Here is a 15,235-nt window from a genome sequence, read left to right on the forward strand (position 1 = left end):
GCCAATAGCATACATATGTAAATTAACTTACTTAGATACATTCCCTTCCACCCAGGGATTTAAATCCATAGGGGCTATTAACCCTATGGGTCCCTACATGTGAATAAGGCACTTTTTATACAGTGGATGTGGGATTCACAAGTGTACACAGAAATCAGTGCATAATAGGGTGGGGAAGCGGCCTTCTGCCACAAATATCATACTGTGTCCCACAGATCTCAAGCTGAGCCCGTGTCAATCTTATACCTGAGCATGTGTGCAGCATGTAGGCTGGGGCCACCACATTATACCCATCATTAGTGCTGTTTCTGATCCAGCTGAGTGTAATAAGCCCACTCCTCCCCCCCTGGGCGGGCTCAGTCCGTGTGTATAAGAATATCCAGGTGGGAGAGGGTACAGGTGTATGCTGACAGGATGCCTGGGAGACAGGTATTGGGAAAGCTGATAGGAAACAATCCCCAAAGCCATTTCCTTTCAGTGCTTTGTATAGACTGAGGCTGTTTAGTATGTATTTCTCACAGGATTATCAGGGCTTTGCAGGTGGGACTGTGGGGTGCAGGGATGGGTGTTACATAACTTTGGACCCCTTTCCAATTACCAGCAGTGAATATATGTGAGTATATGTTGGGAGGTATGTCATAGCAGGAATGGATTTAGAATATTGCATTAACCCCAGACATGATATGCATATGGGTGTGTTTAACTACAACTCTCAGAAACCCTAAGCAATCCTGAATTATAACTCAAGAAAAGAAAGTAACAGACTGCATCCCCCTCACATCACAGTACAAAGCAGTAGTACACCGTCTCATAACGGAGCAGATTGTAATGCAAACATTAGGAGTGAGAGGTTAAAAAAGCAGCAAAGCAAAGTAGAAAAAAGAGCTTCTTTTTACACCAGTCCCATTGCATGTTGGATAATGTAGTTTAAATTAACCTTGGCTGTGGGCTAATTGTTAAATACAAACTACATTACCCAACATGCACTGACAGGGGCATGCCAGGTACACTAGGGGGGAAAATAAGTTTGTTGGTTTTCAAAGTACAAATCCACCAAGGCTCCAAAAAGTAGCCCTAATCCATCCCATCCATACCTTTTGTGAGTTTGTACTTTGGAAGCCCACCTGGACTTTAAGGCCCAGTTTGGTGGAAAAACTGCCAGCCTGGCAACCCTGCCCCAGAAGCTCCCCATCTTATCTGCTGATTGACTGCCCATGCTCTGTGCTGCGGAGCATTACTGATTAGTAATTAATACAGATAATTACTACATGGCAACCAGTGCAGTTAGCATCAGATTTTCATAAATCTTATATGATGGACCAACATCATTTTCTCTTTAATAACTTTAGGCTGGTGTAGTTAATACAGCATATAAAAGAGAATTTTTAGCTGTATTCACTTTTAGGTTTTAGGGTTACCATGCACAGATTTAAGCTGCCAATTCAGGTTCTCCAGAGCGATCCTGCAGCTTTTTTGCCTGTGTATGGGGAACCAGCTGGGCCTACTTGACCATCATCTGCCAAAAACTGGCCATGTGTTGAACGGGCTCATTTGATTTTTTTCCACCAGATAGGGGGCCACATTGGCTTACTGGTGCAGTCCTCACTTTGATGGCTCCTATACTTGCAATTTGACAGGCCCTAGTAAACCAAATTAGCCCAATGTTGGCCACCTTAGGTGAGCATATCAAAAGAAAGATGTGCTTTGCCAAATGAGTGACCACCTAATAAGTCACAGTAATGGTTTTTTTTGTCATGTTAACAGTATTCTATTAACTCACACAAGTACAAAACCCTACCTTCTTGATAAGTATGAGAATTACTTCACGTGGGTTGAAATGTAATTAGTGAACCACATAATATTCAGTACAAACATAATGTTCATGTGCAGTGTTGGTTAGTATAACTTCTTAACAATCATGTTTAGCTTAAAAAATGACCCAGCTCCTTTAGCAGGTTGCATGCATGGAGCTCTGCTGCCACATGGTGGTGTTTCCTGATATCCTATCAGCAGCCCTGTCTAACTTTACATGTAATTGTTATATCTCCTGTGGCATGTGTGAGGGCCAGATTAAATAAAAAATTGTCATATGGTGAAATCCATGCAGGCTGTGGGCCATAAACATCTCTTGGTGGTCAAATCTGGCCTATGGGCCTCCAGATGCACAGCCCTGTTCTAGAGCAAAGTACAAATAAAATTGGCTTTCTTTCAAATATAAAGCCAGCTGGGTGCCATAACTAGACACCCTGGGTGTAAGCTTTCCAACTCATTTGAAGTCTTCAGATAAATGAAAGTTGCTGGACTGTGATTTATCGGATTAATATTCCAGCTCTGGTTTCCTGTTTCTTGGTGGTCTTTCCAAAATCCTTTTGTTAAGCATTGTTGTAGCTGGAGGTTTATGGTCCTGTACAGTAGCCAAGTCCTGTTTTGCATCACATGTTTCATACTCTTACTTCACACTATAGGCTAGCAGTCAACCAATGGGTTCCCTAGTCTAGTATCATGAAAATGTGGTGGAGCTGTGGTCCATTTTGCTCTATTTGCAAATTAGGTCTGCTACAATGCAGCCTTTGATTCCTCCAAGGCACTATAAAGCCCGAAGGCAATACAGAGCTTGTGGTGTATAGTAGTGGTTGCATCCTTTGTATTTAATGTTATTAGCCTTAGTTTGCACTATTGATATTGACTGTATGCTGATCTCTCTAATGACTAAACCTATAAGTCATGGCTTTTAACCTTCCAAGTTGAAAGCATAAATAATTGCTTTAAATCTCACAGACCTACTGCTCCCCCCCCCCACCACCACCACCACCACCACAGGTTACAAGTCTGCACTGCTTTGGATATGCAGGTTATTATACAAAGTTTATTCTGCTGTCTGAGCCAGGAATGCTAATGTGCGTTCCTCAAATACATTTAACGAATGTCTGGCAAATGCGTTTTTTTAAATTGCCTTTGGGCCCTGCATGCTGGCTGTTCTAACCAAGGACAGGATCTAACTGTATTGTATGCATCTACTGTAGTACTGGCTTGAACTATCTTGTCTCATGTAATTCCAGGAGTTGGGCCGAGCAAATCCACCAGAAGGTATGGCACAGAGGGGCAGCAGGTTCTCCCTCCGGGTGGCTCTGAAACGGACCCCCCTGTCTGAGAGCAGTGAAGAATCCTCAGAAGATGCTGACAGCTGTTCTACGGAACCCCAGACCTTGCCCCCACCAGTGCCCAAAAGCTGCTCCTCAGACTCTGAGGAGGAACAGCCAAATGACTTCTTACAGAAGAGAGCAAAGAACATACGTGACAACAAAGCCATGGTTTGTGCTGCCAACAGATAACTTTGCAGCAAATGGGTTACTGTAGCAAAACTGCACTGGCACAAGAGGTCAATAGAGCAAGTGAAACATTCTTAGTTGTCACTGAAAGTATTGGGCCCCAGGTGGTCATATCTTTAATGCCTATTTATATTGCAGATTGCATACATAGATGTATATTTTCCAGTCTAACAAAGTATTTCACTATTAGTCTGGATAACATAATCTCTTGCTATTGGTGTATGCTGACCTGCATGGTGAGTTTCTAATCTTGAACAAGTAATATGACATGTACTCTTTCCATATTTCAGCTGGCCAAACTAATGGCAGACTTGGAGAAACTACCAGGAAACTTACTCTCAGAAGATGGAAAGCAGGAAGGGAGTGGACAGGTTTGTAGAGTTTGTCGTGTGTATGGGATGCGTGTGTTTAGAACCATTGTTCCAAACTGCCTCTTTTTAAACGTTTGTTCTTAATAAATCTTCATTATTCTCAGAAATCCAGGAGGCCCCCTCGAGCCTCTCTTAGCCAGCAGCAATTGAGAAGGAACCCAGACCGTTCTAGCCGCCGTCTGACTCGTTCCATGGGAGGTGTGGAACCCACCTCTCCTGATAGAGACAGAAGGCAACACCTGATGGACAGACTCCAGGATGACTTAATGGCTGAAGAAGTAAGGATGGAATGTTGGTTATGCAACAACAATCCTTTTATGAGGGGAGAAAGTAAAATTCAATTTATAGTACGACTTTTCTGTGATCTTCAGTGCCTCAGTGATGATTTGGACCCAAACACACTGGGATTGCCAGTTTATAAACGTGTGCAGAATGCTGCATTTAATGAAATATGTTCCAAGGGCCCATTCTATAAATCTTAGTTTCATACGGGATGGGGGGGTGAGTTATACAGTTGTATGGCCAGAATAGAGAGAATCAGTTTAATCGGATATGTCTAACCCATGCTAGCCTGATCTTTAAAGAAACAAAAAATGCTTGCTTTCCTTTTTGCAAAACAAAAACTGTGGTAGCGTGTTGGCAATTGCAGCAGAAACGGAACCATAGGAATGAAATGGTATTGTATGCATGTAACGGTAGTCATATGACTATAATAGAGGGTGGGGGGTGTGTGTGGTGTGTGTTTTTTGTGTGTGAGAATTATAATATAATGTCACTGAACGCCCGGGTGCAGTATTGAAATTTCAGGAAACCTTTTACGAGATGGATACCGCACTCACAGGACTTAATGTGAAAAGATGATTTATTGTTCAAAACAAAGTGAAAAAGGCTGTGGAGACAGCCAAAACGTTAGTTTTATGTTTTGAACAATAAATCATCTTTTCTTCACATTAAGTCCTGTGATTGCCTTATAGGGTGTGCTCTGTTGGTTTTGTGTGTGTGTTATAGCATTCAAAGTTTTGTAAGGCCCACACTGCAAAGCAGATAAGGTACTAAAATGCAATGTATTCTAAAGTTTAAGGTAGACCAGTCATATTCTAAAGAATTGAAAACATTTGCTCTATGGGATATTGCCTCTATGGGTCTGTAGCTTGAGTGAAAGCATGTGAAGTCCATACATCTTTGTTTTTTTATTTCCCACCACTCCAGGAAGAGGCTCCTAGGAGACGTCGCCCCCCTCGTCCGAGTGCTCTAACTATTCCCCATATTGTACGACCAGTGGAGGAAATAACTGAAGATGAGCTGAAAAATGTTGCTGATTCTGTAAGGGATAAAGTCTACAACACTGTCCATGTAAGCACTAATGCTGTGTTCTGCACCTATGAGTTCAGGCAAATTGCACCATGTGATAATTGGGGTTTGTGCATTCCTGCAGGTTGCACCTATGAAGACAGACCAAGTTCTAGCACAGAACTAATGCTTTTACTTATTCTTTCAACTTTCAGTGGTCATCTTCTCCCCAGAGAGACCAGCAAATGCTTGTTTGTTCATGACCAAACATTTAAGAACATCTGTGAATCTTCCCATTTCAAAGGTGGTCTTTGGTTTAGTGCTTAGTGTGTGAATAACTTTCTCACCAGCATCTCGTTCAAGGAGAACTAAACCATAACTGAAGTAATATGCCAGAAATATTGTACATTGTGTTTTGGCCTTCTTACCAGCCCAAGGCAACCACAGCCCTTTAGGAGGGAAGATCTGTGCCCCCAAAGATGCCCCAGTAGCCCCCCATCTTTTCTGCTGATTCACTGCACATGCTCTGTGCTGCTGTCACTTACCTGAGCTTAGGGACAGACTTGCAATATACTGTATACATAGAATCTAAATGTTGCAATATAAGGCTTATTCAGTATCTAGTAGAATTAAGTCTAAAACAACTGGACTTTTCTGAGTTTTTCTTGAAAACGTTTCACCACTCATCCGAGTGGCTTCTTCCGTTCAAATGACTGGTAGGGAATTCCCCGGTATTTAAACTCTTGATGGTGGTAGAGTCACAGACATCCAATCACAATGGTTCCATTGAACTTGTTCAGTTAGGTGTTAGCTGAAACTGACAGGTGTAAGAAGGTATGATCCAATCACAATGGTACCAAGATTCTCATTGATGAAGGTGTTAATCCTTCAAAGTACATGACTGGAAGTGTGAACTGGTGTGAAACTGCCGGGGTAAGAATGTCAACGCGCCATTGTATGTTGGTGACAAGCGGTGTCTCAGGCCCCCTCCTCTGTTCAGGGATGGTTTTTCCAGGTTGGCATAAATGGCCTCTTTCACACCTCTTTCAAACCATCTGTCCTCTCGGTCCAAAATATGCACGTTACTGTCCTCAAGAGTGACCTTTTTCTTTGAGGTGTAGATAGACCACCGAGTCTTGTCCTGAGGAGTTTGCCCGCCTATGTTGGGCCATTCTCTTACAGAGAGGTTGTTTTGTCTCCCCAATGTATAAGTCTGAGCACTCTTCACTACACTGGACAGCATAGACCACATTACTTTTCATGTGCTTGGGTGTTGGGTCTTTCGAGTGCACCAGCTTTTGTCTCAGGGTGTTGCTGGGTTTGAAAAACACAGGAATGCGATGTTTGTTGAAAATTCGCCTAAGTTTTTCCGATGTTCCAGCAACATATGGGATGACTATGTTTCGCCTGCTGTGTTCCTCCCTTCTGTTTGTAGGTCTGGTCTTTCTGTTGGTCTTTGATTTGGTTTTGATGAAGCCCAGTCTGGGTACCCACAAGTTTTCAGAGCTCCTTTTAGATGTTTATATTCTTTCTCCTTAGCCTCTGCATTGGATGCCACAGTTTCAGCCCGATGTAGAGTCCTAATTACACCCAGTTTATGTTCCAAAGGGTGGTGGGAATCAAACAGCAAGTACTGGTCTGTGTGGGTGGGTTTCCTGTATACTTCAATATCCAGGTCCCTCCCCTCTTTGATAACTATAGCACAGTCCAAAAAAGCCAGTTTGCTGTCTTTCACATCTTCCCTTGTGAACGTGATGTTTTTGTCCACCGAGTTTGTGTTTGGTGAAGGCTGGAACCTCGCGTTCTTTAATTTTGACCCAGGTGTCATCCACATATCTGAACCAATGACTTGGTGTTGTTCCCTTGAAGGTGTCCAGGGCTTTCTTTTCCACTTCTTCCATGTAAAGGTTCGCTACAATTGGAGACACAGGCGAACCCATGGCACAGCCATGTTTTTGTCTATAGAAAACTTCCTTATGCTTGAAGTAAGTGGTATTGAGACATAGGTCCAGTAAGGAACAAACTTGTTCTGGGGTCAGCTTTGTTCTGCTGCTGAGGGTGGTGTCTTGTTTCAGCCGTTTCCTCACTATCAATTGCCTCGGCAGTGGGTATGCATGTGAACAGAGATGTTACGTCATAGGACACCATTGTATCATCGATCTCCAGCTTTAACCCCTTCACTTTTTTGACAAAGTCCATGGAGTTCTGAATGTGGTGTACTGTTTCCAACAGTACACCACATTCAGAACTCCATGGACTTTGTCAAAAAAGTGAAGTGAACTGAAGAAGCCACTCGGATGAGTGGTGAAACGTTTTCAAGAAAAACTCAGAAAAGTCCAGTTGTTTTAGACTTAATTCTACTAGATACTGTATATCATGACCTGGATGAATGAGAATCTTCATAGACATAAGGCTTATTAGTAAAGCATAATAGAAAATGGCAGCTTTGAAATAGTGCAACTTGCATCAGAATTTAAAAAGCAGCCCTGCTGCATTAGATTGACAGGCAAACCTTCTGCTTGATTTACAACAACCCCAAGTTTCCCAGAGCACACTGAGCATGTGCATGTCACTGACACATGGTCCTGTGACAAATTTAAAAGCCTGAATCATTACTACTATAGAGATGCTGAGCCTTTAGGCTTGTGCAGTAAATTCAGTATATAAAATATATTTCCACCTAGTTTTTCAAGGACAAGCCTTGTAGGATTTGCTGCCACTTAAATATTCCAAATTGCAAATTTTGCATATAAACAAACATGCCTTACTTGCGCTTTAGATGCTTCCACATAGAGTTCTTGTTTGCACTTGTGAGGGATCCATAATTTCAGAATTTCCCTTTATTGAACCCAGGGCACCACCTGCCATCAGTGCCGCCAGAAGACAACTGATACAAAGACAAACTGCCGCAATGCAGAGTGTCCAGGTGTTAGGGGGCAATTTTGTGGGCCATGCTTGAGAAACAGATATGGAGAAGATGTGAGAAAAGCTCTTCTGGATCCTGTAAGTTAAAGCTAAACCATTTCATGGGACAAAATATTGTGAATGACAAGTGAGCAATGCTTTAGAGACCATAAACCTGTAGAATTCCAATTGTGGTTTATTAGTAATATATTGGGAATGCTACTTGTAACATTGTCTCAGACACGAGGTTGTTTTCTTTTTGCAGCCATGTAGCAAAGAGACACTATAAGTAGCTGGGGTCTGCCAGGGGTGCACATAATTTAGTCCTTTAGTTGGTGCATTACCAGCTCCTACTCCTACTTACAAAGTTACTGTTAGGGTTCTGGTGTAATGTCAATGGTTTTTTTTTTTTTTTTTTTTTTGTAAATGGATTATGTACTCCTATAAATAGAGTTTGTGAACATAATCCAAGACAGAATGTAACCTGTAATCTCAGGAGTCTATTTTAATGCTGTTAAATGCTCACATATCTAAAATCTGACATCTCCGATTAGAAAGTGAGGCTGGACTTATTCATTTTGGGTACTCTGCATTAGGCCTGGTTCATAATTTTTCCCCTTTCTATTTATCAAATGGCAATATTCAGAATATATCATTTATAGCCCTCGTGCTTTTTTACCAGCTTCTGCAACCTCTGCTTCCAGTGCCTAAAAGGCCACTGTTTCAGACTGCCTAACCACAACCATTGCTATACCCATAGCCATCCTATTGTGTTTTGAAATTACCTTACAAAAAGGTAGTGAGAGGCAGTCCATTTAAAGTAAGAACTTTAGGTGTTGCTGGATAGTCTCATTCAGACAGGGGCAGACTCCTCCACTGTACAGATTGTATGTATATCTTTATTTATAAAGCGATACTTATGTACACAGCGCTGTACAGTAGAATACATTAATACAAACAGGGGGTTATTAAGATAATAATAGATAAATACAAAGTATAACAATAAATACAAATAAATACGAGATACAGTTGCAATAAGATAAGAGTCAAAGACACAAGAGGATAGAGGTCCCAGCCCCGTAGAGCTTACAAGCTATATGGGAGGGAAACTTACAGACACAAATAGGAAAATGCAGTATAAGTGCTGTAGGTCACAGTGGGTGACACTACAATATAAGTGTCGGTTCCCAGATCAGGTGCTGGGTAAGGACTCCAAAAGGTAGTCTCTAAGTTTAGTTTTAAAAAGACTGAGGGAGGATTTGAGTTTGAGACATTATCCTTGGGGAATGCCTGCCTTACTGTTAAGGGTGAAGACACACTGAGCTACTTAGTAGCAGCTACTTGTCACAGCTACTTACATTAATATGTTTATAGAAAGTCCTATTCCTAGCAACTCTGCAATTTGTCTTTATTTAGTTTTCAAATTCCACTTCTACATATTTCCAGATTTCAAATGGGGGGGGGAAGGTTAAATAGCCAAAACTGCAAAAAATGAAAACCAAATCCAAACTTCTCTATTTGTCTACATCATACTAAATGTTAATTTAAAGGTGAACAAGCCCTTAAATAACAGTTAGGCTTATGCCAGACGGGGCTGATTCTTCTCCTACTGTATCAGCTTTTTACTTGCATTTGATTTCTACTTAAAGGAACAGTAACACCAAAAATGAAAATGTATTAAAGTATTTAAACTATAATGTACTGTTACCCTGCACAGGTAAAGTTGTGTATTTGCTAAAGAAACGGTACTATAACTAATATAAATAAGCTGCTGTGTAGCCCTGGGGCAGCCATTCAACCTGGAAAAAAGGAGAAAAGGCACAGGTTACATAGCAGATAACAGATAAACTCTGTAGAATATAATGGGGGTTTATCTGTTATCTGCCATGTGCCTGTGCCTTTTCTCCTTTGAACAGCTGCCCCCATGGCTACACAGCAGCTTATTTATATAAATTATAGTAGTGTTTCTGAGGCAAACACACCAGGTGTACCAGCACAGGGCAACAGTACAAAATATTGTCATTATTTTTATACACTTTCATTTTTTGGTGTTACTGTTCCTTTAAAATACACACAGCTTGTATGGCACTTAAATCTTGATTTGTGTAATGTTACATTCCGCACCTTTTAGCATTGCTTGAACTGATTTTCCCCTAGGACTGGCGTTGCCCTCCATGCAGAGAGATCTGTAACTGCAGCTTCTGTCGCCAAAGAGATGGCCGCTGTGCCACAGGAATACTTTTTCCTTTAGCGCGTTACCATGGCTATAGTGATGTTCATACCTATTTAAATAGGTGAGTCTAATATGAAATATATATATTTATAGAATTTTTTTTAAGCCAATGTACCCCCTCCATGTACCCCCTTAGACCTTATTATAGGTGTTGTAATATATCCTAGTACTACACCATATTTATGGCCTTCAGTGGGCATTTATACTTTTCACACTTTTTTCTTGTTTGCAGCCTGAGAAACTCAAAAGATGAAGACTCTGACTCTTAATGTTTCACAGACCTGAAAACCTTTCCAGTGTTCCTCGGGCCCCTGTCTGGTTTTTAAAGCACTTGTCATAAGTTTTCTTGTATTTTTACTTGTTAAATGTGAATAAAAATGCACACTTTTTATACTGGTTTTGTAGTGAAGGAATTCTGTGATGGATATGCCTGTAATCATTTCCATGCTGTGTTATAACTATTGCAGTTCTGGGTTATGCCATCAAGGGATAAAGCAGGCACACCAATGCAGTAAGGATCCTTTAATGTCCAGACAAATTGATTTTTGTGCAAAGAAGACAAACTTGACTTGAGGCTTTATGATGCCAGGTTTCTGTTTTTGTCAAACTGTACAAGTCTAACCAGCTTTATTCTGCTTATTTGGCAGCCATTGTGGTTACGTGCAGACCTGCCCATAAGAGCAGAACTCCACATTGTCCACTGAAGTCTGTCATTCAGCATCGCATAGAAAAACTGCTCGCGTAAATAATTCCAGCAGCCATAACAGTCTTAACCTTTTGCTATCTTTGTGGGTGGAATATATATACAGTGTATATATGTATATGTTTAAAATTATATATATATATATATTACACATACACCGTTGAAACCGGCACTCTCGTGTAAAACCAATTTATATGTCTGGGTGCAATCCAAAAAAGGTATACGAATTCCTGAAAAAAGGTACCGCTCACTCAGGACTTAAGAATCCATTTTAGAAATTTTATTATAAAGTCCTGAGTGAGCGGTACCTTTTTTCAGGAATTCGTATACCTTTTTTGGATTGCACCCAGACATATAAATTGGTTTTACACGAGAGTGCCAGTTTCAACAGTGTTTTTTTTTTTTTTTGTGTATTATGCTTTTCTTCTTGGCTGTTATGGTCAGTGACCCTTATCTGAAAGCTGAAAAGGACTGTTTCTGTTCCAGTCTTTTATTTAAACCACTGCCTGCCTGGTTGCTAGGATAGAATTTACCCTAGCAACCAGATAGCAGCTGCAATTCCAAAATGTGTTTGCTTTTTTTTTTTTTTTTACCCAAGCTCTGAACAGGAGGGGGGGGAAAGGCTAAAGTTAGTCTCCTGATTATTCCCCCATCTACATCATACTAAAATGAAACTTGTATGTTGTTATTTATCCATTTAAGACTGGCAGAGAATATTTGGGTCTTTTTTTTGTCAAACTGTTACTGAAGAGAATATCACCCACCCAGGAGGAAGGGTTCTGTAGGCAGAAAAGGGAATATGTGATGTGCTGGTATTGATTTCATTACAAATATATAACTTAGTAAATCTTTCACTGCCTGATACCTTACTAAAATTCAATGACCCTTGCCATACAAATGACTATGACTTTGTTTTTGCTTTCATAGCTTTTTACAATGTTCTTTGGTCAATGTCCTTCAATGGTGCTGTCAAAGGCAGTGGTACAGGTGAAAAAGTTTATTCAAAAAATACCTAATCAATTTCATGTTTGAAAGGAAACTTAATTGTTAGATTAGTGGCATACAAGACTGTAAAAGAACCATGACCATTAGCAAGAAAGGATACAAAGACCAATCTGCATTTATCTATTAGTTAAAGGGAATTTGTGCTGCTCAAACCCAGCTATCCTGATGTACCATTAGTAATAACTGTTCTAATACAAACTAAAAGGGCTGTGTGGATTGCATTCGGCTCAGTCCAGCTCAGCAACTTGCATCTTGCAACGGTAAAAAACTGCACATACAGAATCACTAGACCACGTTTGAGCTTGACGGATACAAAGGAAAGCCAGAAACGTGCTTGGCAAAACTGCCTGAAGATGGCACAGACAAGCAGATTCCAGTGCTTGAAAGAACAATGTGATCTTGGAGCCCATTGGGCATGAACCAGTTATTGGGAGGAAAAAAAATAGCTGAACCTTTAGGGTCATGATTTTTCCCTCAAACACCAGTTCTCCTGTTGCAGGGAATGCTTCTGAGACTGTTCTACTTTGGCATCAGACATTTGGCAAGGGGGCTTCCCTTTGATACAAACATAAAAACATTGTTGTAACCTTGTTATAATAAATCGGACATTTGTTTGATATCTACATCAAAAGTGCTAACTGGCCTGAAAAGTTCTGCCCAAGGGCTTCTTGAGGGGAGCAAGTAAACTACTGAAATTTGTCTAACTGCCCTTTGGCTCGTGCCACATGGGGCAGATACCCAGTCTGTGTTTATACTTATGAATCTGCCCTGTGTGTTACCTTTCAGGTCTGGCCACAAAGTTATGATCCATGTTTACAATGACTTTGATATAATCTATGGCAGGGTTAGCCACTGTGGTGATTTTAATATCTGGGTCTGAGCTCTGCCAACAGGCCAGATTTCCCAGGCCAAGACACACAAAAAAATGAAAGTGATAGAGACAACTGCTGGTGCTAGCAATCATTTCTGTGCATTGGATCAGTAGGCTAAATTGCTTTTGGTTACACTTGGTATATGTATCAAAGCTTCAGCCTTTTCCTATGTACTACTAGCTTGCTAGGTATCAATGCTTTATTGCTCAGAGCTAACATTTACATGCTGCATGACTACTAAGCAAACCGCACAGATGCATGCTGCAGGCACAACTGATTTCTAAGCAGCTATACTGCATGCTATTAGCCTGTAGCTGTGTTAAGGGGAAACAGCACCCTTGGGCAGTGTGCCCAGGCCACTACCTGCAGTATGATATTTAATAACATATTTCAGAGGATATTATGAATGGGTGTAACAAGCTTTTGTGGCTTAAAGGAAAACTTTACCCCCAGAATAACCAACAGACATCATATTAAATGGCCTATCAAAGAATCTTACCAAACTGGAATATATATATATATATATATAAATGCTGATTTCATCTTGATAAAGGTCCCGGGTGAGGACCAAAACATCAATCCAAATACCATATATACTCGAGTATAAGCCGATCCGAATATAAGCCGAGGTACCTAACTTTACCCAAGAAAACTGGAAAAACTTATTGACTCGAGTATAAGCCTAGGGTGGAAAATGCAGCAGCTACTGCTAAGTTTTAACAAGCAAAATAAATACCAATAAAATTACATTAATTGAGGCATCAGTGGGGTATATGTTTTTCAATATTTATTTCAAAGAAAAACAGTAAACTAGCTCTGTAAGCGGAGAAGAGGGTCAACAAAAACAATATGAGTACTAACCCACGCTCATTGCACAAACTGGCAGCAGACCCGGTCCCGGAGGAGATGTAAGGGGAAATAAGTATTGCTAGTGGGAGCCTAGGCCAGGGCACTGGAGGGTCTGGTTGCGGGGGGGGGGCCTAATTTGCACACAAAGGAGAGAGGGTGCTAGTCTAGAGGGACCCATGGCACCCGACTCGAGTATAAGCCGAGGGTGACTTTTTCAGCACATTTTGGGTGCTGAAAAACTAGGCTTATACTCGAGTATATACAGTAATATGAATATCTTATTTGAAAATTTTCCTGGTGTGCATCAGTATTTTTTTTTACATATTCATATTATATTTGTGATTTGCACCCAGGTTGTAACCCCTATAAGTGTGTGTCTCAGCCTTTTTCTATATATGTATATATACAAATATTGCCCTTTTCCCTCAAGCCACCATTTTGTGATGGGCTGTGTGCTCCATCAGAGATCAGCTGACAGGAAATAATGCACTGAAAACAAAATTGTGTGCATTTTGATACATCAGATCCAACTCCTCTCTGCCTATGCAAAGATAGACACAATCTCAGTGGTGGCTGCTTAGCTTCTCATAAGATGAAAAGAATGGCTCTCAGGAACTGCAGGTTTTATGATCTCAATGTATATAGGGTCGATGCTGGCCAGATTCTATATTGGTGATGAAAAGAGAGGAGTGCAAGTATATTCCCTCCAAGAAGTGGTGCCAACCAAGAAGGGTTATACACATAACAAGTTGTACAATACATATTGCACATTTGTGGGCCAGAAATTTAAGTTGTGAATAATCAAGAACCCGGAAATAAAATTCAAGTACTTGGATTTTACAATTTATGGCACACTTCAAGGGTAAGGGCAAAGGGCTACTGTATGAGTTACTGTACAAGTATAACTTGTGCTATGTTATCCAGCTTAACCATTACTATAACAATGTCCCACATAAGTATAAAGACCCCAGCCAGGCAGAGAGCGATGCCTGACATTGCTAACAGCACTATTTGGAAGGATACATCATACTGTACAAGTCATTCATGGCTCTTCTGCATAATATCCTTATAATACACAAGAATTATATCCTATACATTATAACCTTATAATGCACAAGAGCCCTGTATATCCTGTAAATCTTGTAAATTGTGCTTAGTGATGTAATTTGTCCCATGACAGACTGACTGAAACTTGTGTTTTATAATAAAGTACCCCCTGCTGTAAAATATAAGGATATTAGAAGTCACCTTGGAGTTCCATGACCTGTATAAAAGCACTCAGCCTCGTGCCTTTATATGGTTATAGAACTCCTTGGTGCCGCGGACAACCAACCTCCCTGAAATGCCTTCCAACCGGCAATAAAGTCAATCGCCAGTGGGAGAGCACACGTGGTGCTTTGTTTTCCTGGATCTGCCCAAAGATTATTACCTTTGGGAAAACAAAACACTGTTTATGCCTTCCCACCAGCAGTAGCATAGATTTAACCACAGGTGACTAGTGATGTGCTGGTCGAGTTTTACTCAGCTAGTCCCCTCTATTTATAGACCCACCCACCAATGTCACAAAAGGGGCAGGCGCTTATAAAACATGAGAGCTGGAACCGGGAACCCAGCAGAGTAAGGTCCCGGCCAGGGAGAACAAGCAGAAAAGCTTAACCCAAACTGCCCACGACCTGAAA

At 40.9% G+C, this 15,235-nt stretch overlaps 1 protein-coding gene across 2 annotated transcripts; it reads left to right on the forward strand.

Annotated features, from left to right (window-relative positions):
- The first annotated feature begins 331 nt into the window (after positions 1-331).
- On the forward strand, positions 332-10,524 carry LOC100170427 (cell division cycle-associated protein 7). 2 transcript variants are annotated; one of them, XM_002936630.5, is made up of 8 exons: positions 332-429; positions 3,060-3,311; positions 3,620-3,700; positions 3,805-3,978; positions 4,910-5,053; positions 7,844-7,993; positions 10,052-10,188; positions 10,360-10,524. In XM_002936630.5, exons 1-8 carry the CDS (start codon positions 415-417, stop codon positions 10,394-10,396), a joined length of 990 nt encoding a protein of 329 aa, XP_002936676.1. In that variant the 5' UTR covers positions 332-414; the 3' UTR covers positions 10,397-10,524. The 2 variants fall into 2 exon arrangements, with proteins under 2 accessions (XP_002936676.1, XP_012813308.1); XM_012957854.3 differs by lacking the exon at positions 10,360-10,524 and having other exon boundaries at positions 10,052-10,192.
- The last annotated feature ends 4,711 nt before the right edge of the window (positions 10,525-15,235 follow it).

Source organism: Xenopus tropicalis, chromosome 2 (assembly GCF_000004195.4).
Source record: "Xenopus tropicalis strain Nigerian chromosome 2, UCB_Xtro_10.0, whole genome shotgun sequence".
Taxonomy (NCBI): domain Eukaryota; kingdom Metazoa; phylum Chordata; class Amphibia; order Anura; family Pipidae; genus Xenopus; species Xenopus tropicalis.